A 26,228-nucleotide genomic window follows, 5' to 3' on the forward strand; every position below is an offset into this window, starting at 1 on the left:
GTGCTAGTTTGGAAAATTCAATCAATGTACCCACATTTTTATAACCAACAAATTGTATATAAAACTTTGGGTATCAGTTTAATTTATAATTTATAGTCCCCTTCCTCACTAAATAAGAGAAGAGAAATAGAAATTATGAATGAAAGAAAAGAAAGTACGCAAAAGTAAAAGTTTAAAAGAGAGAGTGAAATAGATTATAATCAAGGTTTTCTCGTATTCATTCGAATCCGGTGGTTAGGAACCGGTTCTCATCCATACGAAAAAACTATGTCTAGCATCGTATTATATCCAGCTTTCTACGAATATAGAAATGTACAATCATAAGATTAAAACCAGTTTTTTTAGCTGGTGCCTTCGGCACCTCGGGGCTAAAAAAACTAGTTTTAATCTCATAATTGTACTTTATATATCCGCGGAAAGCCGTTTATAATACGATGCGAGAAATAACTATTATTGTATTTATATATCCTATTATATGAAGTAGTAATTTTGTCCTTTTCTAACCACTGAACCGTTGGAGTCCCCTACTTCAGGGAAGCTTAACATAGCTCCCAGTTGGTTCTAGTCTGTCTCTCTGCCCTCTTCTTTTACAAATAGATAGACGTATATAGATAGATAGATAGATAGATAAATAGATAAATAGATAGATAGATAGATAGATAGATAGATAGATAGATAGATAGTTAGATAGTTAGATAGATAGATAGATAGATAGATAGATAGATAGATAGATAGATAGATAGATAGATAGATAGATAGATAGATAGAGAGAGAGAGAGAGAGAGAGAGAGAGAGAGAGAGAGAGAGAGAGAGAGAGAGAGAGAGAGAGAGAGAGAGAGAGAGAGAGAGAGAGAGATAAAATTGATTTTTATGAATATGGTAAAGTAGCAAGAATATGATATGATTGTCATGAGGTTTAAATAAGAGAGGTTGGGTGATAAATAGATTATATTGGATATATATTCATCTTTTAGGGGAAAAACAGACACTTACAAAAAAAAATTCAACCCAAAAACTCATTCTTAAAATCCATATTTATATATTTGGTAATTTTTTGATGAAAAAAAACCCATAGAATCCCCTCTAAAAAATTGCTTTTTAATGACTATGCAACTTTTTTCAAGGTACAAAAAACTGCTTATCTTGCCTTGACATTGAAATAAAAATACCGTTCCTTAACACGCTTCTAGAACATTCATTCAAATCCTTTCTCTTTCTTTAAAGCCCCCTGCTATGTGATTAAAAGCATATTTAGGTAGATTTTTTATGCTTTTTAGAGCTTTTTTTTATTGCAAAGTGAGGACAAAAAATTTTGGTGTTGTGTATTAAAGGCATAAATAGGAATGAGGTAATAGGGCAATGTTAATGAAGGCCGCCAGATAATAAAACTACAACAGCACACATATGGCCTAGCAAGACTCCTCTTGGAGCAAAGGAATGCAAGTCATCTTCACCCACAGCCCTTTACTAGGTTGTCAAGATCTACGGTGCTTCAGTCTATTCATTTCTCACAACAAGGTAGGACTATGATGTTCACTATGTTATCATCTTCACCGTATGTGTCAACATCATGTACACTATATGTACAAAAGGGACACTCTATTATCTCTGCCATCTAATAAAAGTGAAAAAAAGAATGTTATTTTATAATGAAAAGGCTTATTTTTTTATACATATGTAATGTTCTAAAAATGTAGTAAGTAAACTTTTTTTTATGCGATGAAACCAAGATGATAAAGTGTCCTTTTTTTAAGCATGAACAACAAAAAGTTATGAGACTATGTACTAGAAGCTGATTGTAAACTCAAGATTCTCATGTGATATTCAAAATTCCTGGCCAGATCATTAACCTTTATTACAATGATTCTGCAGTTTTTAAAATTTCACTAGATAATTTAGGCTAAAAAGATTAAAATCAAGGCAATTTTTTTTTTAAAGTACTTTTTTGTTAAATAAAGCTTTTATTATTGGCTTATTTGTCCTTTTCAAAAGTACCATTTATGAAACTTTTTTTGATTATTTCTGGTTTTTTTTAGGATGATTAAGGTCCTGTGTCTCGCTTTTGTCCTTATGGGCGTTGTCTCCTCAGAGAGGTAAGTTATCATGACGAACTTACGGACAGACTAATCTTGAATATTAGACTTGCTGCCAATAAATTTAAGTAATGTATGATAATAAAAATCCCTCATTATGAATCCTCTTTTTTATTAGGAAAAAAAATATTAAAAAGTAGGAAAGATCAATATTAGGTTAGGTTAAGCTAGGCGCAGAGTTGCTCTGCAGGGCTAGGACACCTCAGATATAACCTCCACAGGGGTTAGGCAAATTGAAAACGTTGTATTGTCGCTCTAGCAAAGATCTTAAAAATAATTTATTCAGAGACAGCGCAAAATGGCACCAAAAAAATGACGCCATACAATAAAGTTGTCCAATGAGAGGCCAGTATACATTGTAATTTGCCAATATCGTAAAATTTATACTCGCCTCTTGATGGTTATTTTATCGTATGACGTCATTTTTGTGGTGCCATTTTGCGCTGTCTCATTTATCCACATAGTTGGAAGCTGATAAAAGTGCCCTCGTAATATAACGTCATTTAGAGTCACTTTTACCAGCTTCATTGCAGTTATATTTGCTATTATTTATATTATCTGGTAATGTCCCTTTCAGAAACCCCAGACTCTTTTTCGCCAGCATTAGTTCCTCCACCTCCACGAGCACAACGACCTCAACCCTGAGCACTGGATCATTCTGTTACGTCACAGCCACCGCCTCCGCCACCAGCAACTGCAAGAGGCGCAAGAAGAAGGCCCTGATCCACAGCGGTGCTGATGAAGACTTCGTTAACGTTGTCAGCCCCTCCAAGACTGGGTAATTGTTTTTCTAGTATTCATTCGAAACCGATTAATATCCTCTGGTTTAGAACTGGTTCACATCCATACGAAAAAACTATGTCTATCATCGTATTATATCCGGCATCTTGGGGCTTTAAAAAACTGGTTTTAATCTGATAATTGTACATTTTATATCCGAGGAAAGCTGTTTATAATACTTTTTTGTTGGTGAAAATAGCAATTTTTCTAAATAAACAGTCTAATATATCCCAAATTTTCATAATCCTATTGTTTTCTTTTCTATATCTATCCAGTGATAAATTACAATTAGTTACAACCATCTATAGGTTAACCTACATTGGTAGATAGACATACATAATTAGTAGATACATTTAGTGGGTATCGAAATCTTAAGCTACAAACAAACAAAAAACTTTACTACTTTACATAATAATTTTACACATATATACATATATATGATAATATAAAGTTATTTTTTTAACATTTTATTAATGGAAGCCAATTGTTTCACTACTAGATAGATCATCAGTTCCAATTAAGATGTATAAAAAAAGAGTTAAAAAAGTGTATGTCTTTGTATTTTGAATCCTTTAAAGAGACTGTACATAATATGATTATTGATATTTGTTTGTGTCTAGATCTGTGGAGGTTGCTGGCAGTTATGGTGAGGCCAACTACAGGGACGCCAGGCTCTTCCTCCTAGTCACCTCAACCTCAACCATCACCGCCACACAGACCTCAACCACCACCGCCTACACAGGTGAGAGCAATACAGACCAAACAAAGACAGACAGACCGGATTTTACAGGGAAGAAGGGTGGGCTGTTTTTTACACAAGTCTTAAAGTTTTATATTTATGTTTTATAATTCGTTGGCTTTAAAACTTTGGGGACTTTTCGAAATTTTGATTGGTTGAGTGTCTAAACATTTTAACCACTAATTGTAATCTATAGAAGGGATAATTTTATATAAATAACACATAAATTATTATTTGTGATTTAATTTAATTTTTGAGAATCACACGAATAAGATGGTGCTAAACCTAATTTTACGATATTTTTCAGCTACCGTCACCCTGTCTGTGTCCTGCACCCCAACCATCTTCGCTGCCTGCGGTTAAGACTGTTCTTGTTGGCGCGGTTTGCGCGGATAACGCGGCTGTTCCGCAAACACTGTTATTCAATTTTGTTATGTTTGTTCTTATTTACAATGACCCAAAAGTTAAAGAAATAAAATTTATGTAGAAAAATATAAAGTTGTATGTTTGTTATAAAAATATACATGTTGTTATTACCGAATCAAAACTATTTGCAATAAATGTAACATTAAAGGCTGCATAAAAGTTTTTGTGTTTTAAACAGACCTTAATTATAGAGTGGATGCATTACTAATAAAAATAGTTATAACCATAAAAATACAGGGAGTGGGAGTGAGTGGACATTGGACTGGAAATTATAATGGTACCAATAAATGTAGCGTTGGCAGCGTTGATAATTGCGACGCTATTGGCTTATATTTAAAGACCCAAAGGGTCAACGGGGTGGGAACATTTAATCGACCTCCCCTTCTATTGTTTTACTTTCATCTGGTACCCAAAGTTTTATTAGCACATCCTTAAATGTCTTATCCCTAAATATCCCTGATTAACTTGAGATCTTCAAAGGATCTCGTCAGGATGAAGACTTTGAAGACTAAAAACTCCTTTATGGGGAATGTGTTGGCTTAAAACAAGCGCGTGTTTTATTGCAATGCATACACAATAGGATCTTCCAAACAAAGGTCGTGTAATCTGAGGGAATGATATTGCCTTAGAACCTTAATCCAAGAAACTTCACAGATTTTTCCAATTGTAGTCAGAATAAAAATAACAAGGATGACGGCTTTCATAAAAGCAAACCTCAATAAATGAGACAGACAAATGTACATTGACAAACACAGAGTGGCTGTACTTTTAATATTAAAGAAATAGATTATCTTTTAGAAATCAAAAAAAAAATTAGATAAATACGTCGTAGAAAAGCCTGAATACAATATTGACAAACCAATGATGACAGACTTCATTATAGAGAGGAGTCGCTTATTATGTGGTGCCTACTTTATAGTATCAAAAGACACCAAAGTTTTATAATAGTGTTTCTAATTCGTTGGTTTAACAACTTTGGGGACTTTTAATGAATTTTGATTGGTTCATTTATTAAATTTAGTGTCCATATGTTTCAACTACTAATTGTAATCTTCAGAGAGGATAATATTGTGTATCAACATTGGGGATGTAATCAATTAATTAGTCGGCCATTGAATTATCCCTTTAGATTCCTGATGTTTTGTACTTACATATTGGCCAGCAATTTCTTTTCTTGCATATTATCCGTTTCTATAAATATGACAAATTATTTTTGTACAACGAGACTGGATTTTTGCACTAAATATGTATTTTTTTATTTAATATGATAGTGTGATCTTTAAGGCTTAGGATCCCTCACTCTCTTTGTATGTCTGTATGTATGGGATTCAACCAACGGAATTCAGAGTAACGTAATTTTCGGATCATATGAAGGAAATGAAGTCATTCCTTAAAAGGACAGAAATTTCATTCCAAAAAGGACAGAAATCATCTTCCTTTTTCTCAGATAAGTGAAATATGGACAAAAATCACTCTCCTTTTTCTCACATATCTGAAAAAGAGAATAAAAATCACCTCCCTAAATCTCACTTAATCTTCCTAATTCTAAGAAAATTAACCTAGTTCCTCCAAATTCTACCTTTTCATAACAAAGTCTACCTTTTCCTTACACATTCTCACTTATTCTCAGATAACCTACCTTATTCTAAGAAATTCTTCCTAAATCTAAGAAAATCTACCTGACTCCCCCAAATTCTTCCTTAGTCCCCCAAATTCTTCCTTATTCTAGGAAATTCTACCTTATTCTAAGAAATTCTTCCTTATTCTAAGAAAATCTACCTTATTCCCCCAAATTCTTCCTTATTCTTGGAAATTCTACGTTATTCTAAGAAATTCTTCCTTATTCTAAGAAAATCTTCCTAATTCTCCCAAATTCTTCCTTATTCTAAGAAAATCTACCTTATTCTAAGAAATTCTTCCTTATTCTAAGAAAATCTACCTTATTCTAACAAATTCTTCCTTATTCTAAGAAAATCTACCTTATTCTAAGAAATTTTTCCTTATTCTAAGAAATTCTACCTTATTCTAAGAAAATCTACCTTATTCTAAGAAATTCTACCTTATTCTAAGAAATTCTTCCTTATTCTAAGAAAATCTACCTTATTCTAAGAAATTCTTCCTTATTCTTAGAAATTCTACCTTATTCTAAGAAAATCTACCTTATTCTAAGAAATTCTTCCTTGTTCTAAGAAAATCTACCTTATTCTAAGAAATTCTTCCTTATTCTAAGAAAATCTATATTATTCTCCCTAATTCTTTCTTATTCCCCCAAATTCTACCTTATTCTAAGAAAATCTACCTTATTCTAAGAAATTCTTCCTTATTCTAAGAAATTCTACCTTATTCTATGAAAATCTACCTTATTCTAAGAAATTATTCCTTGTTCTAAATAAATCTACCTTATTCTAAGATATTCTTCCTTATTCTAAGAAAATCTATATTATTCTCCCTAATTCTTTCTTATTCCCCCAAATTCTACCTTATTCTAAGAAAATCTTCCTTATTCTAAGAAAATCTACCTTATTCTAAGAAATTCTTCCTCATTCTAAGAAAATCTACCTAATTCTCCCAAATTCTTCCTTATTCTAAGAAAATCTACCTTATTCTAACAAATTCTTCTTATTCTAAGAAAATCTACCTTATTCTAACAAATTCTTCCTTACTCTAAGAAAATCTACCTTATTGTAACAAATTCTTCCTTATTCTAAGAAATTCTACCTTATTCTAAGAAATTCTTGCAAACAATAGCAAAGCAATATATAGGGGTCCCAAACTTAAAAACAAATTTTCAGCACGATCCGACCACCCGTTCTCAAGATACGGTGACCTGGTGTCCTTGGTACCGATGGTAAGATTTGGGAAATGGTTCGAATCCTTAATAAATTTGGCAGTAAAGGCCAAACATATTTTGGCACTTAGTCAAAATTTTAAAGAAAAAATACCCAGGTGAACATATAATTTTAGTCAAAAATTGAAAAGTGTCAAAATATTTTTGGACTTTGACCAAATTTACTAAGGATTCGAACCATTTCCCAAATCTTACCATCAGTACCAAGGACACCAGGTCACCATATCTTGAGAACGGGTGGTCGGATCGTGCTGAAAATTTGTTTTTGAGTTTGGGACCCCTGTATATTGCTATGCTATGGTTTGCAAGAATTTCTTAGAATAAGGAAGAATTTGTTACAATAAGGTAGATTTTCTTAGAGTAAGGAAGAATTTGTTAGAATAAGGTAGATTTTCTTAGAATAAGGAAGAATTAGGTAGATTTTCTTAGAATAAGGAAGAATTCCTTAGAATAAGGTAGATTTTCTTAGAATAAGGAAGATTTTCTTAGAATAAGGTAGAATTTGGGGGAATAAGGTAGAATTTCTTAGAATAAGGAAGAATTTCTTAGAATAAGGCAGATTTTCTTAGAATAAGAAAGAATTTCTTAGTATAAGGAAGAATTTCTTAGAATAAGGAAGAATTTGGGGGAATAAGGCAGATTTTCTTAGAAGAAGGAAGGATTTGGAAGAATAAGGTAGATTTTCTAAAATAAGGTAGAATTTCTTAGAATAAGAAAGAATTTCTTAGAATAAGGTAGATTTTCTTAGAATAAGGTAAAATTTCTTAGAATAAGGTAGATTTTCTTAGAATAAGGAAGAATTTGGGAGAATTAGGTAGATTTTCTTAAAATAAGGAAGATTTTCTTAGAATAAGGTAGAATTTGGGGGAATAAGGAATAATTAGGGAGAATAAGGTTGATTTTCTTAGAATAAGGAAGAATTTCTTTGAATAAGGTAGATTTTCTTAGAACAAGGAAGAATTTCTTAGAATAAGGAAGAATTTGAGAGAATAAGGTAGATTTTTTTAGAATAAGGAAGAATTTCTTAGAATAAGGTAGATTTTCTTAGAATAAGGTAGAATTTCTTATAACAAGGAAGAATTTCTTAGAATAAGGTAGATTTTCTTGAAATAAGGAAGAATTTCTTAGAATAAGGTAAGTTATCTGAGAATAAGGGAGAATTTGTGTAATTAAGGTAGAGTTTCTGAGAATAAGGAAGAATTTGGTGAAATAAGGTAGATTAATTAAACATGGTTGTAATAGTGAGGAAAACGAAGAATTTCTAAGAACTAGGAAGAATTTGTAAGATGGTGGACAGAGGTCACCTTCCTTTAGTGATAATTTGTAAGATAGTGGACAGAAATCACCTTCCTTACTGAGAATTTGTAAGAAAAAGGAAAGAAAATAGCCTTCCTATACCTAAGGAAGGGGATTTCTGTCCTTTTTAGGAATGACTTCATTTCCTTCATATGATCCAAATTTTCAACTCAATTTAGTCCACAAAGTAATCAACCCGTAGAATTCAACCATCACAATTTAGCCCACTTGAGACTCCACCCACGGAATTCTGTCCACACGGGATTTAACCAATTCAATTTATCTAATATAGGATTAAATCCACGGAATTCAGCCCACATGGAATAATTAAAATTACAGAATCCAGCCCACATGGGATTAAACCCACGGAATTTCACAATTTCACAACATAGCCCACATGGAATTTATCCCACACAGGATTCAACTCACGAAATCCTGAAATACAATTTTGTTTTCTCCAAATTTTTTTATTTTTTTCTAGGTGCTTAGTTTTTATGCTTTATTTCTTTTTGTCCTCTTTTCTTCTTTTCTTGAAAAGAAAAGATTTTATCAATGTTTCAATCAATGATGAAATATACTGATTTGGGAAAAATAATGATTCTGAAAATAATTCAAAGAAAACCTTAATGATTATTTAATTTTCATACACTTTCCTTCTTCTCTAAGTTTATAGAATATTGTAAATTTCTAATGCTGCGCTACTTATGAACAAATATTATCCTTGTTGTATCCTGAGAGTAAACAATCATTTCTTATAAGCTGAAGAAATCTTACCTCTTATTAGAAAGTTTACTTTCCAAAACTTTCACTGTCCTATCTGATAACCCGTTCAAACCAGGGAAGGAGGGGACATTGGGCTGTCTATTACACTGGTCCCAAAAGTTTTATTATAACGTTTTCTTATTAGTTTGATCAACAACTTTGGGGGCTAAGTTAAGTTTTGATTTGTTTGTTGATTTAGTTGAGTATTCAAACGTTTCAACCATTAATTGTAATCTACTGAAGGGGTAATTTTGAGTATCATAAATGAAGATATACATCAAATTATCGGCCATTGTCTTATCCCTTTAGATCTCTGCTTCCAAGCCCCAAATGGCCAAATACAATTTACAATTCACTTTCCTTTCAATTCTCTTCCTCTTGTAACCCCCCTCCTCACAAACTTATCAATCAACCCCCAAGCCCCCCCCCCCCCCAACCTTTATTATTTAGTTTCGATCTTAAACTTATCGACTTATCGGGTAACATAACTTTCACAATTTACAAAATAAATTTGTAATCCTCGGGGACAAAAGCTGTTGTTTATATTTATTGGCATAAAATTACATACTCAATGCAATTCCAATGCGGTTTCCTTCAGTACAGACAGACAGACAGACAGACACATAAGACACCCTGTTACCTTAGAGTAAAAGATAAATCTATTGATTGTATGTATAGGTTTAGTGTTTATATTGGTAAGACAGGGTTAAGCGGAGGGAGGGGTCATTGTATTGTAAATTCCTTTGGTAATCAAAGTTTTATAACCGTATAAGCTTATTCATTGATTCTAAAAATTTGGACACTCTCTTGGAATTTGATTGGTTGGTTCCAAACTAGTGCTATAGAAGCTTTTCAGCAAACAATCTTAATCTACAGAAGGGGTAATTTTGTTTTCATCAATTGAATTAATCTAGATGTATATTTGCCAGTGTTGGATGTATTTATGACATATAATTAAAAAAGGATGGATGTGTAAATGCCAGTGTCAGATATATTTTTGATATATGTATTAAGAGATATAAGTTTTCCGGAATTTTAATGTAGGGAGGAGATTTGAAATCTGCATCAAATTTTAAGTATTTTTTATAAAATTTGTTTTTTGTATAATTCTTTATCTAAAAGCGGAAATACAAATTAAGTTAACTAATTTTGGCATCCGTGATTGGTGGATTTAAAAAATCTGCGCTCTGATTGGATGTCGTACATCATTCAACCAATTAGAGCGCAGGTAGTTTAAAATCCACCTATCCTATTGGTCAAAATTAATTAACTTAAAATGTATTTCCGCTTTTAGATAAAGAATTATACAAAAAACGAATTTTATAAAAAAAATCCTTAAAATTTGATGCAGATTTCAAATCTCCTCCCTACATTAAAATTCCGGAAAACTTATATCTCTTAATATGTATACAAATATTGCCAGTGTTAGATGTATTTATGGCATGAGAAAAAGGAAGAAAATATTTTGCCAAAAATACATCAACTGTAAATTTGCTGGATGTGTAAGTGCCATAGCCCCTTTGGCATGTATACAAATTTATCATCAATTGTTTAAAACCTCTATAAAATAATATGAAAGAATATTTTTATGTGACACAAAAACTACATGTGCACACGAAATGGATATACTTGCGACCTACAGCTACACATGCCATTTTGTGGGTTTTTTTTTAAATTAAGTTTTTATTGAATCTGAAAATTTACGGATCTTAAGGTGTAAAAAAACAATCACAAAGAATTTTCATTATAAACCCTACAAGTTTGGTACAAAACTATTAAAAATTAATCAAACTCATGCTCAAACAATCACAATAAGAAAGCAATAAGAAAGATACATAATCTGCTTACCTCTCCAGAGCACTACAGCTCGAGACCTAGCTCTAGAAAGAGTGTATATTTAAATAATCATTGTTGAGTGTGATAAAGAATAGACCTTGTTAGAACACTTAAAATAATGCTATATATATTTAAAGAAAATACAATGTAGAAATTGAATATATGTGATATTTATGTTTTTGACAGTTCTTCTTATTAGAGATTAATGGTTTACCTACAGTTCTGCTTATAAGAAATTAATAGTTTACCTACATTTCTGCTTATAAGAGATTAATAGTTTACCTACAGTTCTGCTTATTAGAGATTAGTAGTTTACCTACAGTTTTGCTTATAAGAGATTAATAGTTTACCTACAGTTCAGCTTATTAGAGATTAATGGTTTACCTACAGTTCTGCTTAAAAGAGATTAATGGTTTACCTACAGTTCTGCTTATTAGAGATTAATGGTTTACCTACAGTTCTGCTTATAAGAGATTAATAGTTTACCTACATTTCTGCTTATAAGAGATTAGTAGTTTACCTACAGTTTTGCTTATTAGAGATTAATAGTTTACCTACAGTTCTGCTTATAAGAGATTAATAGTTTACCTACAGTTCTGCTTATTAGAGATTAATGGTTTACCTAAATAAATAAATGATTTTCAGTTCTGCTTATAAGAGATTAATAGTTTACCTACAGTTCTGCATATAAGAGGTTAATAGTTTACCTACAGTTCTGCTTATAAGAGATTAATAGTTTACCTACAGTTCTGCTTATTAGAGATTAATGGTTTACCTAAATAAATAAATGATTTTCAGTTCTGCTTATAAGAGATTAATAGTCTACCTACAGTTCTGCATATAAGAGGTTAATAGTTTACCTACAGTTCTGTTTATTAGAGATTAATAGTTTACCTACAGTTCTGCTTATAAGAGATTAATGGTTTACCTACAGTTCTGCTCATAAGAGATTAATTGTTTACCTACAGTTCTGCTTATAAGAGGTTAATAGTTTACCTACAGATCTGCTTATAAGAGGTTAGTAGTTTACCTACAGTTCTGCTTATAAGAGGTTAGTAATTTACCTACAGTTCTGCTTATTAGAGATTAATAGTTTACCTACAGTTCTGCTTATTAGAGATTAATGGTTTACCTAAATAAATAAATGATTTTCAGTTCTGCTTATAAGAGATTAATAGTTTACCTACAGTTCTGCATATAAGAGGTTAATAGTTTACCTACAGTTCTGCTTATAAGAGATTAATAGTTTACCTACAGTTCTGCTTATTAGAGATTAGTAGTTTACCTACAGTTTTGCTTATAAGAGATTAATAGTTTACCTACAGTTCAGCTTATTAGAGATTAATGGTTTACCTACAGTTCTGCTTATAAGAGATTAATGGTTTGCCTACAGTTCTGCTTATTAGAGATTAATGGTTTACCTACAGTTCTGCTTATAAGAGATTAATAGTTTACCTACATTTCTGCTTATAAGAGATTAGTAGTTTACCTACAGTTTTGCTTATTAGAGATTAATAGTTTACCTACAGTTCTGCTTATAAGAGATTAATAGTTTACCTACAGTTCTGCTTATTAGAGATTAATGGTTTACCTAAATAAATAAATGATTTTCAGTTCTGCTTATAAGAGATTAATAGTTTACCTACAGTTCTGCATATAAGAGGTTAATAGTTTACCTACAGTTCTGCTTATAAGAGATTAATAGTTTACCTACAGTTCTGCTTATTAGAGATTAATGGTTTACCTAAATAAATAAATGATTTTCAGTTCTGCTTATAAGAGATTAATAGTCTACCTACAGTTCTGCATATAAGAGGTTAATAGTTTACCTACAGTTCTGTTTATTAGAGATTAATAGTTTACCTACAGTTCTGCTTATAAGAGATTAATGGTTTACCTACAGTTCTGCTCATAAGAGATTAATTGTTTACCTACAGTTCTGCTTATAAGAGGTTAATAGTTTACCTACAGATCTGCTTATAAGAGGTTAGTAGTTTACCTACAGTTCTGCTTATAAGAGGTTAGTAGTTTACCTACAGTTCTGCTTATTAGAGATTAATAGTTTACCTACAGTTCTGCTTATTAGAGATTAATGGTTTACCTAAATAAATAAATGATTTTCAGTTCTGCTTATAAGAGATTAATAGTTTACTTACAGTTCTGCATATAAGAGGTTAATAGTTTACCTACAGTTCTGCTTATAAGAGATTAATAGTTTACCTACAGTTCTGCTTATTAGAGATTAATGGTTTACCTACAGTTCTGCTTATAAGAGATTAATAGTTTACCTACATTTCTGCTTATAAGAGATTAGTAGTTTACCTACAGTTTTGCTTATTAGAGATTAATAGTTTACCTACAGTTCTGCTTATAAGAGATTAATAGTTTACCTACAGTTCTGCTTATTAGAGATTAATGGTTTACCTAAATAAATAAATGATTTTCAGTTCTGCTTATAAGAGATTAATAGTTTACCTACAGTTCTGCATATAAGAGGTTAATAGTTTACCTACAGTTCTGCTTATAAGAGATTAATAGTTTACCTACAGTTCTGCTTATTAGAGATTAATGGTTTACCTAAATAAATAAATGATTTTCAGTTCTGCTTATAAGAGATTAATAGTCTACCTACAGTTCTGCATATAAGAGGTTAATAGTTTACCTACAGTTCTGCTTATAAGAGATTAATAGTTTACCTACAGTTCTGCTTATTAGAGATTAATGGTTTACCTAAATAAATAAATGATTTTCAGTTCTGCTTATAAGAGATTAATAGTCTACCTACAGTTCTGCATATAAGAGGTTAATAGTTTACCTACAGTTCTGTTTATTAGAGATTAATAGTTTACCTACAGTTCTGCTTATAAGAGATTAATGGTTTACCTACAGTTCTGCTCATAAGAGATTAATTGTTTACCTACAGTTCTGCTTATAAGAGGTTAATAGTTTACCTACAGATCTGCTTATAAGAGGTTAGTAGTTTACCTACAGTTCTGCTTATAAGAGGTTAGTAGTTTACCTACAGTTCTGCTTATTAGAGATTAATAGTTTACCTACAGTATTGCTTATTAGAGATTAGTAGTTTACCTACAGTTCTGCTTATAGGAGATTAATAGTTTACCTACATTTCAGCTTATTAGAGATTAATAATTAACCCACAGTTCAGCTTATTAGAGATTAATAGTTTACCTATAATTCTGCTTATTAGAGATTAATAATTAACCCACAGTTCAGCTTATTAGAGATTAATAGTTTACCTACAATTCTGCTTATTAGAGATTAATAGTTTACATACAGTTCTGCTTATTAGAGATTAATAGTTTACCTACAATTCTGCTTATTAGAGATTAATAGTTTACATACAGTTCTGCTTATTAGAGATTAATAGTTTACATACAGTTCTGCTTATTAGAGATTAATAGTTTACATACAGTTCTGCTTATTAGAGATTAATAGTTTACATACAGTTCTGCTTATTAGAGATTAATAGTTTACCTACAGCAATGGGTTTAGCATACATGGGCATAAAAAAATACAAAATGGGTATTTTTATTGTATTTTAAAGTTAGTATGTTTTTCAACCTATTTTTTTTTTAAAAATACACTATTCTAAGACATAAAGATATATTTCGATTTTAGCAATCATTTTCAATTCATTTTGTCTAAAAAAATATAGGTATGAGACATTAGATAACAGCAAATATGATCAAAGATATTAAACTTAACATTAATCTATGATCGTTCAAGTCAACCTGTAACTTATCTTTTGATCGCTCAAATATATACATTTTTTATAATCGCACAGAGACCTCAAAAGCCTTCCTAGCATATTGCTGTATATAGTGTACATTTATTACTTATATAAGACCGCTTAAAAAACATTTAAATCTAAATTTAAAATTAAAAGCTGTCAACACCGCCCCCAGGCGTTTTTCAGTCCTTGGATACTTGTATTATATTGTGTTAAACCTATAGTATTCATTATTTACAAAAGGAATAGTTTATTAATAAATTCTTAATGTAATTTAATTATTTATAAATGTTGATTATTAAGTGTATATGTTGTTTTGTCCCAATAAATATTTGAATTTGAATTTGAAACATACATTTATTATATAGAACAATGTCACAAATTATTTTGAATCTTAGGTATCACCAGAAAATACAAATGACAACTGGAAAAGTTTGAAAAAAAAGATTAAAACATTAGTTTTTTAAAAGGAGGAGTAGGTAATAATTCTTGGCCTTGTTTGAGTTAATCATAGGGCGGGGCATAGTTTTTATTAAAGGAATTGTTTGGATTGTTAGGAAATAGGAGGAGTTTTAGATAGGTGAGTTTAGTTGAAGGCGGAGAAAGAAAAAAACTGGGAGACGACAAAAAAGTGCGAGGAGTGGGGGGGGGGGGGAGGGTTGGAAAAAGGTTGTGGATTTATTTTTGTCCTTGGTTGTGCATTGGTGGAGATTTGGATTTTAAAATCTGTTGAAAAAATGGGTTTTTTATTGTAAAAATATAATTAGTAGGTAACTAGTAACATAAATTTATGACAAAAATAAGCATATAATTTTGTTTCTAGGCCACGTAGTTTAATTTCAAATTTCTAACATGGGCTATGACAATCTTTCAAAATTTTTATTGTACATAAAATTTTATTTTGAAATGCCTAGAACTTTTTGTTACTGAAGATGTAGGCTTAAAATTTGGGGTATTGGGTCTATTTGTGGCAGTCTTTCAGCAGTTAAATCATGGTATTTCTTGCAGGCTTCCTTTAAAGGGAGCAGATGGGTGGTATTACAGTTTAGCTACTTTCATAATTTTAAGTAGCAAAGCTACTCTATAATTTTCTTTGTCTGTCCGTCAGTCTGTTCGTCAAGATAAACAGATGAAATTTTTTAGTGAAGATCCCATTATATATGCCCATTTAATACATACATTGTTTTGTCCATCTGTTTGTTATTTGGGGTTCTATATTGAATCCTATTATTTATCTATTATTTTATCTACATATATATTCATCTATTGTCAGCTTTTCTATAATTAGGGTCGGTCCGTACGTAATGGATAGCTTATTTCGTTAATTTAGGCATTTTAGAATTATCCTATCGATTTCAAACTTTGCATGATGATTCCTGTAGCAGTTAGGTACGATTTAGAAAGCGTAGCATTTCTATAACCGTATCCATTTTAAACATATTATTAACAGCAAATTTTTAAGTTATAAAATAATTCGATTTATCTGATTTTTTGGCATACTAATTCCTAGGACAACAAAGTACAACGTAATAAGCAGAGCATCTCTGTTATCAAGTTCTAAAAATGTAAGTATAACTAGGGTTGGGCCGGATATCCGGTGAGGCCGGATATCCGGCCATTTTCAATATCCGGCCGGATACCGGATATTGCAACTATCCGGCCGGATATCCGGCAATATAATATTTTATATTTTACAACAAAAATTTCTGCTTTTTTAATTGTAAATGGCTGTGATTTTCTTATTATTGAAGCTATAAGAACAAATTTTCCTGAATATGTTTATCTTTATGTAAATTTTATATTAGAAATCTCAAAACATAAATTTTGGGGGGGGGGGCAGCAATTCTTGGCAGCTGCCAGCCCCAAACTGGCGGTCGGCAGGGAAACAGCAACGGATTTTATGAAATTGTAATATGTCATGAAGACATATAAAAAGCCTAAATTTATAATTTGAAGTGTCTAAGTCAAAAATTGCTGTCACAGGAACCGTTCAAAGATTTCTGGAGACCTGGAGGTTCAGGACTTGCAGGACCATACCTAGAACCTGAAATCGACTTGAACACCTATATTTCATATGAGGATGTACGACTATAGAATATTTAAGTATTTGATAACATGAAATGCTTTGTTTAAGTATAAAAAAATGTTTTTACTTTTTACCTGAATGACCTTGCCAGGTTTGCTGGCATCCTGTGCCCGCCAGGAAGAAGGTATTCAAAAAATTCCAACTCTCAGTTATGTGTCAACCCATATTTCGAAAGTCATTTAGTTATAGCCCTCTACCTTTTATACAGAGAAAATGCAAAGGGGGGGGGGGGCATGCATTCAATGCCACCAGCCATCCTCCAACAGGGGTTAATATTACAGATTGAGGGTAGTAATAGTTTATTAGATTAATTGCTTAGAAGAAAGATCATTTAATAGTTATTTTTTTTCTTTCTTAAATCTGAAATGAAACAAGGATGACAACATCCATAAGTAGCAAAGCACAAAAATTTTTGTATGGGAACACGTAGAAGTAGATTTAAAGTGTATTTATTAAAATCAAGAATAGATTTATTGGAGAAAATAAACACGAAACCTTGTTTTATTTTGTATGATGAAGACGGTTAAAGTAAATTACATATAGATGCACATAACATTGGGAAAAAATATTTTGAAACTGTTAATGCAAAAAAGTTTTAAAATTGGACCAAAAATACCAAAGATATGGGAAATATGTCAATCAAGTAAAAATAGCCAAAAACCTGCTAAAAGGCAGTTTGTCCGCCATTGTTTCTTTTCTTAAATCGCAAGAAATTTAATTTTAATATCTTTAACTGAAAAAATTTTTAAAATCGGACCATAAACATTAAAGATATGAGGAAAAATGTGAAAAAAATAAAAATAACCTAAAACCTGCTAAAAAGCAGTCCGACCGCTATTGATGTTTTATAGTTAATTGTGCTCCTTAATGATGGGAATGTTTTCAAAAAATTTCAGCTCTCTATCTTTTATAAGAGCCGAGAACATCACGTTTCCCCCAATTCATTAATTATGGACGGACGGACGGATAGACGGACGGACAGACGGACGGACATTGTGAATTATGAAGTAGCTTCGCTACTAAAAAAATGGTTATCAAATTCAACTTTGCCCTTAGAGGCCTGTAGGGGCATTTGAGGGGGGGCAAAGTTGAATTTGATAACCATTTTTTTAGTAGCGAAGCTACTTCATAATTCACAATGTCCGTCCGTCTATCCGTCCGTCCGTCCGTAATTAATGAATTGGGGGAAACGTGATGTTCTCGGCTCTTATAAAAGATAGAGAGCTGAAATTTTTTGACAACATTCCCATCATTAAGGAGCACAATGGCGGTCGGACTGCTTTTTAGCAGGTTTTAGGTTATTTTTATTTTTTTTCACATTTTTCCTCATATCTTTGGTGTTTATGGTCCGATTTTAAAAATTTTTTCAGTTAAAGATATTAAAATTAAATTTCTTGCGTTTTAAGAAAAGAAACAATGGCGGACAAACTGCCTTTTAGCAGGTTTTAGGCTATTTTTACTTGATTGACATACCGGATATCCGGTATCCGGTATCCGGCCAAAAAACTATCCGGCCCAACCCTAAGTATAACATTAAACATTATTCTATATTTAAACATTTTTTTAACAAATTTACTGAAAATTTAGTTACGACTTTATACATTTATATTCTGATTATTCAGTTCTTACACTCTACAAGTGTTAATGTTCGTTTGTCCTACCATTTTAGAGGTTCGCTTTTATGGATGTTATCATCCTTGTTTACTATGAATTTAGCAAACATACATTAAAAGTGACCATCAAGCAAATTTTCAAGAAGTGTTAGTAAGAAATATCTTCATTATTAATGACTCCCTTAGTTAAAAGTCTGTTGTGGGAACAGAAAGTGTTCTCTATGGTAGTTAGGGAAATGATTTTAGATTCTAAAATGCATTCTAACGTGAAACTAATCTGTACTCAATTTAAGATATAATACTTTAACTACTTAAAACCATTTTAGAGTTCTCAGTCAAGAAGAAATGTTGGATCATCAATCAAGTTGTCATTTGATCATACTCTGAAAACTTGTGAAAATATGAGATTTAAATTCAGATCTTTTTAATGATTAATACCTAAGTTTTAAAGTAACTTTTTTCAAGTTTTATGATAACTTAATAGCATGATTGCATTATTCAAACTTTTCAACTGATTTAATTTAATTTACAGACAGGGTAATTTTAATTGTCATAATTGGGGATGTATTTACATCTATCATCTATTGTCATAACCCTGGCCTTAAAATTCTTGCATTGGTCCAGAGCTGTATTTATGTTAATAGTATGTTATTAGTATTTATGTTCCTGAAAAAATAGGTTACTAAAATTTTAGTCTTCTATACACTAATTTTAGCCAATTTTGGGTCCAAAACAAGTACTAAAACAACGTTAGTTTTTCACTCTAAAGAATTTTTATACAGATTTTTCTAGGATTTTAGGTCAAATTTCTAAAACTTAACATCGTAAGATCACTGAAGATTTTAGTGATTTTGGCTAAAATTCCTAAAATGAGGTTTTAAAATTCGGAACTTGTGGTTTAAATTGGTAAGACAGGGTTAAGAGAATGGAGGGGTCATTGGATTGTAAATTCCTTTTGGTAATCAAAGTTTTATACCCGTATAAGCTTATTCATTGATTCTAAAAATTTGGGCACTCTATTGGAATTTGATTGGTTGGTTCCAAACTAGTGCTATAGAAGCTTTTCAACAAACAATTTTAATCTACTGAAAGGGTAATTTTGTTTTCATCATTTGGCATGTACACAAATTTATCATCTATTGCTTAAAAACCTCTAAAAAATACTATAAAAGAATATTTTTATGTGACACAAAAACTACATGTGCACACGAAATGGATATACTTGCGACCTACAGCTACACATGCCATTTTGTGGGTTTTTTTTAAATTGAGTTTTTATTGAATCTGAAAATTTACGAATCTTAAGGGTGTAAAAAAAACAATCACAAAGAATTTTCATTATTAACCCTACAAGTTTGGTATAAAACTATTAAAAATTAATCCAATTCATGCTCAAACAATCACAATAAGAAAGATACATAATCTGCTTACCTCTCCAGAGCACTACAGCTCGAGACCTAGCTCTAGAGAGAGTGTATATTTAGTTAAAAGTTTGTTGTGGGAACAGAAAGTGTTCTCTATGGTAGTTAGGGAAATGGTTTCAGATTCTGAAATACATTCTAACGTGAAACTAATCTGTACTCAAATAAGAATATAATTTACTTTAACTACTTAAAACCATTTTAGAGTTCTCAGTCAAGAAGAAACGTTCAATCAAGTTGTCATTTGATCATACTCTGAAAGTTTGTGAAAATATGAGATTTAAATTCATATCTTATTGATGATTAATACCTAAGTTTTAAAGTAACTTTTTTCAAGTTTTATGATAACTTAATACTAATAGCATAATAGCATTATTCAAACTTTTCCACTAATTATTTTAATTTACAGACAGGGTAATTTTAATTATCATAATTGGAGATGTATATACATCTATCATCTATTGTCATAACCCTGGCCTTAAAATTCTTGCATTGGTCCAGAGCTGTATTTATGTTAATAGTAAGGGAGAATGAAATAGAGAAATTGAATAAGCAAAAAGTGGGATCTAAAGACATAAATAAATGCGTCAATAAATAGGTATTTATGCAGGGGATTGCTTTTAATGGTATTGATTGATTTAACACACTTACCCTTGACAGAAATTAATCATAAAAATCGTAATAAATCTTCATTGGCTTGGAGTGTCTTGCACCTAAAAAAAATTTCAACCTGTTTTCTAAATTAGTTGATTAAAGAAATATAAATAAAGTAAGACAAATTTTTTGGGTTATTATTTTGACAACATGCAACTAGCTTCCAGGCGGATAACAGCACAGTCTAGGTTCACACACTAATAGAACCAGCTTATACCAATAACAAAATTAATTCGGAAAAAAATCACGAAACCTATACGCGTTTTTTAGCTGTCGTTGGGGTGGCAATACATCGTTAAATTGACGACCTCTTCATTCCCCCCCCCCCCCAAATATTATTTTATATTCATTTTGCTTGTTGGTTATACCTAATTCCTGTAATAGAACCAACATTGAAAGGCCTAAGAGAAATCATAAATACTTAAAATACACAAGAAGTGCACAGAAAACAAAAACGCGTGAATTTTTTTAAAATATTTAAATTTTTGTGAATTTTGTTGGACTTACTAATTACTTGTTTTTTTTACACCTTTTAATTCCTGTTCTATGTATGTGCGTACAGATACTGTGCTGCTAGCCGTTTGGAATCTTAAAGTTGTCAAAAAGTTAACCTTGAAGATTGTTTTTTTCCCTTTTTATTTAATCATATACTAAGAAGTATATTCATAAAAAGGACGCGCACCAACTATTCTATTCCCCAACAAGGAAAAAAATCAACATATCAGCTCCGAATATTTTCGTTTATTGGCATAAACATCATCAGGGTATGGTTATTTATATACTATGAAAATACAGGTTTCTAAGTCATATTTTTTTACCCCCCCCCCCCCCAGTCCCCACCCCCATAATTCTGATTATCTATCACTATTTATTGGTTTGGAAAAAAACTCTCTATTTACAGAATCTAAAAATGAAACTTATTTTTGCTGTTGTTTTACTTGGCATGCTGCAGTCATGCCTGGCTGCTGAAAGGTATAGTATTCAAGCCTTATCCAAGAAAATTCCTAATTTATTAAGTTTATATTTATATTTAGTATCTAAATACAAATGAGGTAAAAAATTACTGAACAAGTATTACAAGGATCTTTGGATATTGATTGAAATAATAATTGAAACAATATTTCAATTAAATTTTTTTAAAGATTTAGATGGTGTCTTGCAATTTCTAGACAAAAATTATGTTCACCCTAAATAGAAAAGCAATTAAATTTGTATATGTAATTTCTATATCAATGTATTTTCAGGAATGCCAGGCTTTTTTTTGCTACAATTAGTTCATCCACCAGTACCAGTACATCAACATCCACATTGACTACAACATCTATCTGCTTCACTTCTACTTCTGGTACACTTACTGCCTGTACAAGTGGAAAAAAGAAGAGAGAGGCTGTGTTTGAAGAATCAATTGAGGATGTTGGCCCATCTCGTGTTAAAAGGTAAATTACAAAAGATTGTATCTTGAGAAAATAATTTTAATCAGCTACTATATAATTTTTTGTGTCTTCTGTCTGTCTTTCCATCTATCAGTCAGGACACCATGGAAACTGTCCCAATTTTGTATAACTTTTGCGGAACATGTTCCAGTTACGTCATATTTTTCTTTCCCGAAAAAGGGAAGGGGGAAAGAAAAAAAAGGGAAGGGGGGAAGAAAAAAGAGATGGGAGAAAAGGGGGTTTTCCCCATCTCTTTTGAAGAGATTTTCTTCCCCCCTTCTCTTTTTCGGGTAAGAAAAATATGACGTAACTGGAACATGTTCCGCAAAAGTTATACAAAATTGGGACAGTTTCCATGGTGTCATCAGTCAGTAATGCGGTAGTCGGATTTGTAGGAACAAAACTGATATTCTTTTTTATCGGCCTTTTGGCTTTATGTACAATAACATAAAAATGACGTTTTCCCAATAAATTTTGTTTTTCCTTGCCAAAAAATTAAATTGGCACTTGACACTTTTTTTGTTTTTAAACATGTCCCAACTCTACCCAAAAAAAAATATTATGAAAGTTTGTCTAAAAGTTGTCTAATTCGAAAAATAGGCATAAGAATTGACGCTCTTTATTATACAGAAAAAAACTGCGGTTTCTGATTTTCTGATAGAACCAGAAGGAATACACAAAATAAATTATACCTTCATGTTCTTTGTAAACAAATACATTAAACTAAGAAAAGGTGTTTTTCAATATCTCTGAAAACAACGGCGCATTTTAGAGCATAAATATTTAAAAAGTGAATGTGATTTGCTTTTTAAGGTTGAATTTTAAAATTTTCCACACTTCCACGACTGCAAGAAATGGCATTTTCTGGGACTCCATCAATCCGTTAATTCGATTGACAGATTAAGATATTAAGTCAAAATTTATCCATAATTTGTCATAAAACATTTTAGATGCAAAGTTAAAATCAATATACAGGGTGTTTCAAGAGAAATGCATTTTTAAAAAACTTAAATTGTGCATAGAAAATAAAACAATTTTATAAAATGCTTTATAGATTTGGAAAACCTGTTCTGGGACATTTATGTTTCAAATATTTAAAATGATTTTTTCGACAAATTATGACTTAAAAACAGGTTTTTCCAAAGGCTTTAGTTTTGAAGATTTAAAGAATTAAAGGTTGTAGAAAAAATGTGCACATTTTTTAAATTCAAATAGCGCGGCTTGTACTAATAGTAGAAAAATGTTATGCATATTGTAAGAATTTTCATAAGCTCTAGTTTTTGGATATATAAGAACCATACCTGTGCTACGTATAGTTTAGGAGCTACGTGGTAAAATGTTCCAACTTACTTAAAACTTTTCAACCTTTCTCGCATTTTCAACGTAGCTCCTAAACTACAAATAACACAAAAATGGCACTTATATTTCCAAAAACTAGAGTTTATGACGATTCTAACGGTATGCATAACGTTTTTCTACTATTAATCCAAGCCATGTAATTTAAATTTTAAAAATGTGCACATTTTTCCACAACCTTTAATTCTGTAAATCTTCAAAAATAAGGCCTTTGGAAAAACCGGTTTTTAAGGCATAATTTGTCTAAAAATCATTTTTAAATATTTGATACATAAATGTCCCAGAATAGGTTTTCCAAATATATAAAGCATTTAATATAATTGTTTCATTAACTATGCCTAATTAAGTTTTTAAAAAACGCATTTCTCTTGAAACACCCTGTATCTTTCTTATTTTTTTAGATATATTCAAATAAAATAAAAAATAACTTGAATTATTTTTAAATAGATTTTGGTACTAAAAATGAATATGCCATGGAGAAATATGAAAATTTGACAAATTACAGTTTCCTAATAATGCATTCATGTGTAGCTGAAAAGCAGTTCTTTATTAATATTCATAAAAGTACTTTTCATAGACCTTTTTTTAGATAAACATTAATATTGAAATTTTGTTTTGAAAAAATGAAAGAGTCATCCTAATTTTTCTTGCACTACTTAATTTACATGGAGCATTTTTTTATACTATATACCATAGACGTCCAAGGGGGGGGGGTAATGGGGCGATTACCCCCCCAAACGATTTTGGGGGTGCAGTAGGCACCCCTAAATTTTTTTTCATTTTACCCCCCCCATTTAAAATTTACCCCTACCCTATTTAGGAGGGGGTATTAACACCACATAATAAAACATTATTTAAAGTGAAAAAATAAAAAATTTGATTTAGTAGCTATGCTTTGTCTTTCTGTAAAATAACGCTATTGGGTTAATATAATTTTAACAGTTGATTTTTTTTGTAAACATACCCTTTTTCAAAAATCCATCCAGTATTCAACTTACTTGGTTCGCCAGTCTGTCGGTAATGCATTTTAATAGAGGGTTTCATCATTTTCTTCTATGTAAATACCCCCCCCCAAAATAAAAAATCTCTAACAAAAAAAATTTTTGCAGCGCTTCGCGCGCATTTTTAATACTATATATTTAATAAAATTTAAATTACCCCCCCAAAAAATTTTATCCCGGGGGTAAATTTTGGGGGGGGTATACTAAATTTACCCCTGCCAACAGATTTCAGGGGGGGTAATTACCCCCTCCAAGCAAATTTTACCCCTGGGGTAAAAATTTTGGGGGGGGGTAAAAAAAATTTGCAGCGCGCTTCGCGCGCCATTTTACCCCCCCCCAAAAACGAATTACCCCCCCTTAACAAATTTTTACCCCCCCCCCCAAAAGAAAAGCTTGGACGCCCCTGCTATATACCTATCATTGTGGCTACATTTTTAGAGATATTAAAAATAATACCTTTAATAAATTTGATAGAGAACAAGGGCATATCATTTTTTTCTTTATTCCTTCTGGTTGTGTCAGAAAAACAGAAAAAAAATATATTTCAAAACTGGTTAAAAGTTGTGTTAAGTAACAATTCAAACCTTTAGATATCATAATAATTATTTCTCGCATTACCGGCTAAAAAAATGGTTTTAATCTTATTATTGTACATTTTTATATTTGTAGAAAGCTGGATATAATACTATGCTAGACATAGTTTTTTTGTATGGATTAGAACCGGTTCCTATCCACCGGATTCGAATGAATACAAGAAAACTTTTTCAAATGTTTTTTCCTTTCCACCCATTAATGAGTGATACAATATCTACATTATTGCTCATTTCTTTGTCTGTTATACCCAAGCCCATTTTTGTCTTAATGCATCCTTTGTAGGATATGTAAATTTATAAAGGATCTGGCATTCATGGTTGGGTTTTTCTGCAAATGAATAAATTGAATATCATCTATAAAAAAAATTATCTGATATTTTAGGTCAGACACAGTATTTCCAAGTAATGAAGGCCTAACATCCAACAGTGGTCAACAATACAGAGATGCTAGACTATTCCTTTTGGGTACTTCAACATCCACTGTTACTGCCACTGCTACATCTACTACTACAACATACAAAGGTAAAATTATATAAATTTATATTGAAATGAAATTAAATTTTGCAAAAAAAAAATATGGGTCTTATCGTTTTGGTCAATGAGAGATTATTTGAGCTTAATGGAGCACTATGGTCAGAGAACAAGAGCTCAACCATAGACGTTTATTTCCTATATAGATCTGACATTGATCTTGATGCAAAGCCCCTTTTCAAATGGTAAAATTGTAAGTTTCTGTGCGGTAAAAGTTTTCTAAATTTTAGGTATTCAATAATATTTTCTAAATATTGTATAAAATGACCCCAGCTTGTCAAAATCTTTTAAATTCTTTTTACTTTATTTTCTTTTTTTCATTATTGACCTAATGATAAATTTTTTTAATGATTAACTATTTTAAAATTTCAGCTACTCTGTCACTCACTCTGAATTGTTCTCCCTCAAACTTGGTAAATTGTGGCTAAGAAAATAATATTCTTGGACCCTCGATTTTGTTTTAATTGCTATTCTGTTAAATAATTGTTGATTCTTGAAAAATTAATAAATAGTTTTGCATGTTTAATAAATTGACTAATATATTAGAAATATAAAGAAAGTTATTAAGGGCGTCATCTCTAGAAAAATGTTCAAATGTTATAGCAAGGAGCTTATGGCATAAATTGAAAAGATAATTGAAATAATATTTTGAACAAAATATCAGATGGTAATTTACCATTTTCTAGAAAATGCAATAAGAAAAAATGTCATTTCCATCAAAGTGCTTGTTTTTTTGTTAGAAATAATAAATTAAAGGGGGAGGATTAGTTCAACTACAATTAAGCAATTGAGGGCATTTGTGGATATGCAACTACTATTGAGAAACTCAGTGCACGCATATTTAACTATAAATAAGTTTTGAAATAATTCTTTTAGGTTTAAATATTTAGTTTTTCATAATCATATGGAATTTTAAAAAGTATGCGCTATTGAAAGGAACAAAAATGATATGATTATTTGACTGGAAACATCAATAAATCACAATGTTAACATATCTCCAAATGAATAA

The 26,228-nt window shown here is 31.0% G+C and overlaps 2 protein-coding genes across 2 annotated transcripts; both read left to right on the top strand.

The window, feature by feature from the left end:
* The first annotated feature begins 1,451 nt into the window (after positions 1-1,451).
* Positions 1,452-4,110, top strand: LOC145313575 (uncharacterized). Its single transcript, XM_080153040.1, has 5 exons — positions 1,452-1,518; positions 2,037-2,093; positions 2,671-2,871; positions 3,494-3,615; positions 3,920-4,110. The coding sequence occupies exons 2-5, from the start codon at positions 2,038-2,040 to the stop codon at positions 3,973-3,975; spliced, it is 435 nt and encodes a 144-aa protein (XP_080009166.1). The 5' UTR covers positions 1,452-1,518; position 2,037; the 3' UTR covers positions 3,976-4,110.
* A 17,041-nt stretch (positions 4,111-21,151) lies between these two features.
* LOC145313583 (uncharacterized) lies at positions 21,152-25,749 on the top strand. The gene is made up of 4 exons (XM_080153049.1): positions 21,152-21,277; positions 21,550-21,741; positions 25,071-25,210; positions 25,592-25,749. The coding sequence occupies exons 1-4, from the start codon at positions 21,216-21,218 to the stop codon at positions 25,645-25,647; spliced, it is 450 nt and encodes a 149-aa protein (XP_080009175.1). The 5' UTR covers positions 21,152-21,215; the 3' UTR covers positions 25,648-25,749.
* The last annotated feature ends 479 nt before the right edge of the window (positions 25,750-26,228 follow it).

The sequence above is a fragment of the Acartia tonsa genome, chromosome 1 (genome assembly GCF_053477335.1).
Source record: "Acartia tonsa isolate MP-2025a chromosome 1, ASM5347733v1, whole genome shotgun sequence".
Taxonomy (NCBI): domain Eukaryota; kingdom Metazoa; phylum Arthropoda; class Copepoda; order Calanoida; family Acartiidae; genus Acartia; species Acartia tonsa.

Bases quoted from the DNA above. Each gene is read 5' to 3' on its own strand.
- LOC145313575 (XM_080153040.1), top strand. From the start codon at position 2,038: ATGATTAAGGTCCTGTGTCTCGCTTTTGTCCTTATGGGCGTTGTCTCC. The intron at 2,872-3,493 runs GTAATTGTTTTT...GTTTGTGTCTAG, and splicing joins GTCAGCCCCTCCAAGACTGG to ATCTGTGGAGGTTGCTGGCA. The intron at 3,616-3,919 runs GTGAGAGCAATA...GATATTTTTCAG, and splicing joins AACCACCACCGCCTACACAG to CTACCGTCACCCTGTCTGTG.
- LOC145313583 (XM_080153049.1), top strand. From the start codon at position 21,216: ATGAAACTTATTTTTGCTGTTGTTTTACTTGGCATGCTGCAGTCATGC. The intron at 21,278-21,549 runs GTATAGTATTCA...ATGTATTTTCAG, and splicing joins TCATGCCTGGCTGCTGAAAG to GAATGCCAGGCTTTTTTTTG. The intron at 25,211-25,591 runs GTAAAATTATAT...TTAAAATTTCAG, and splicing joins TACTACTACAACATACAAAG to CTACTCTGTCACTCACTCTG.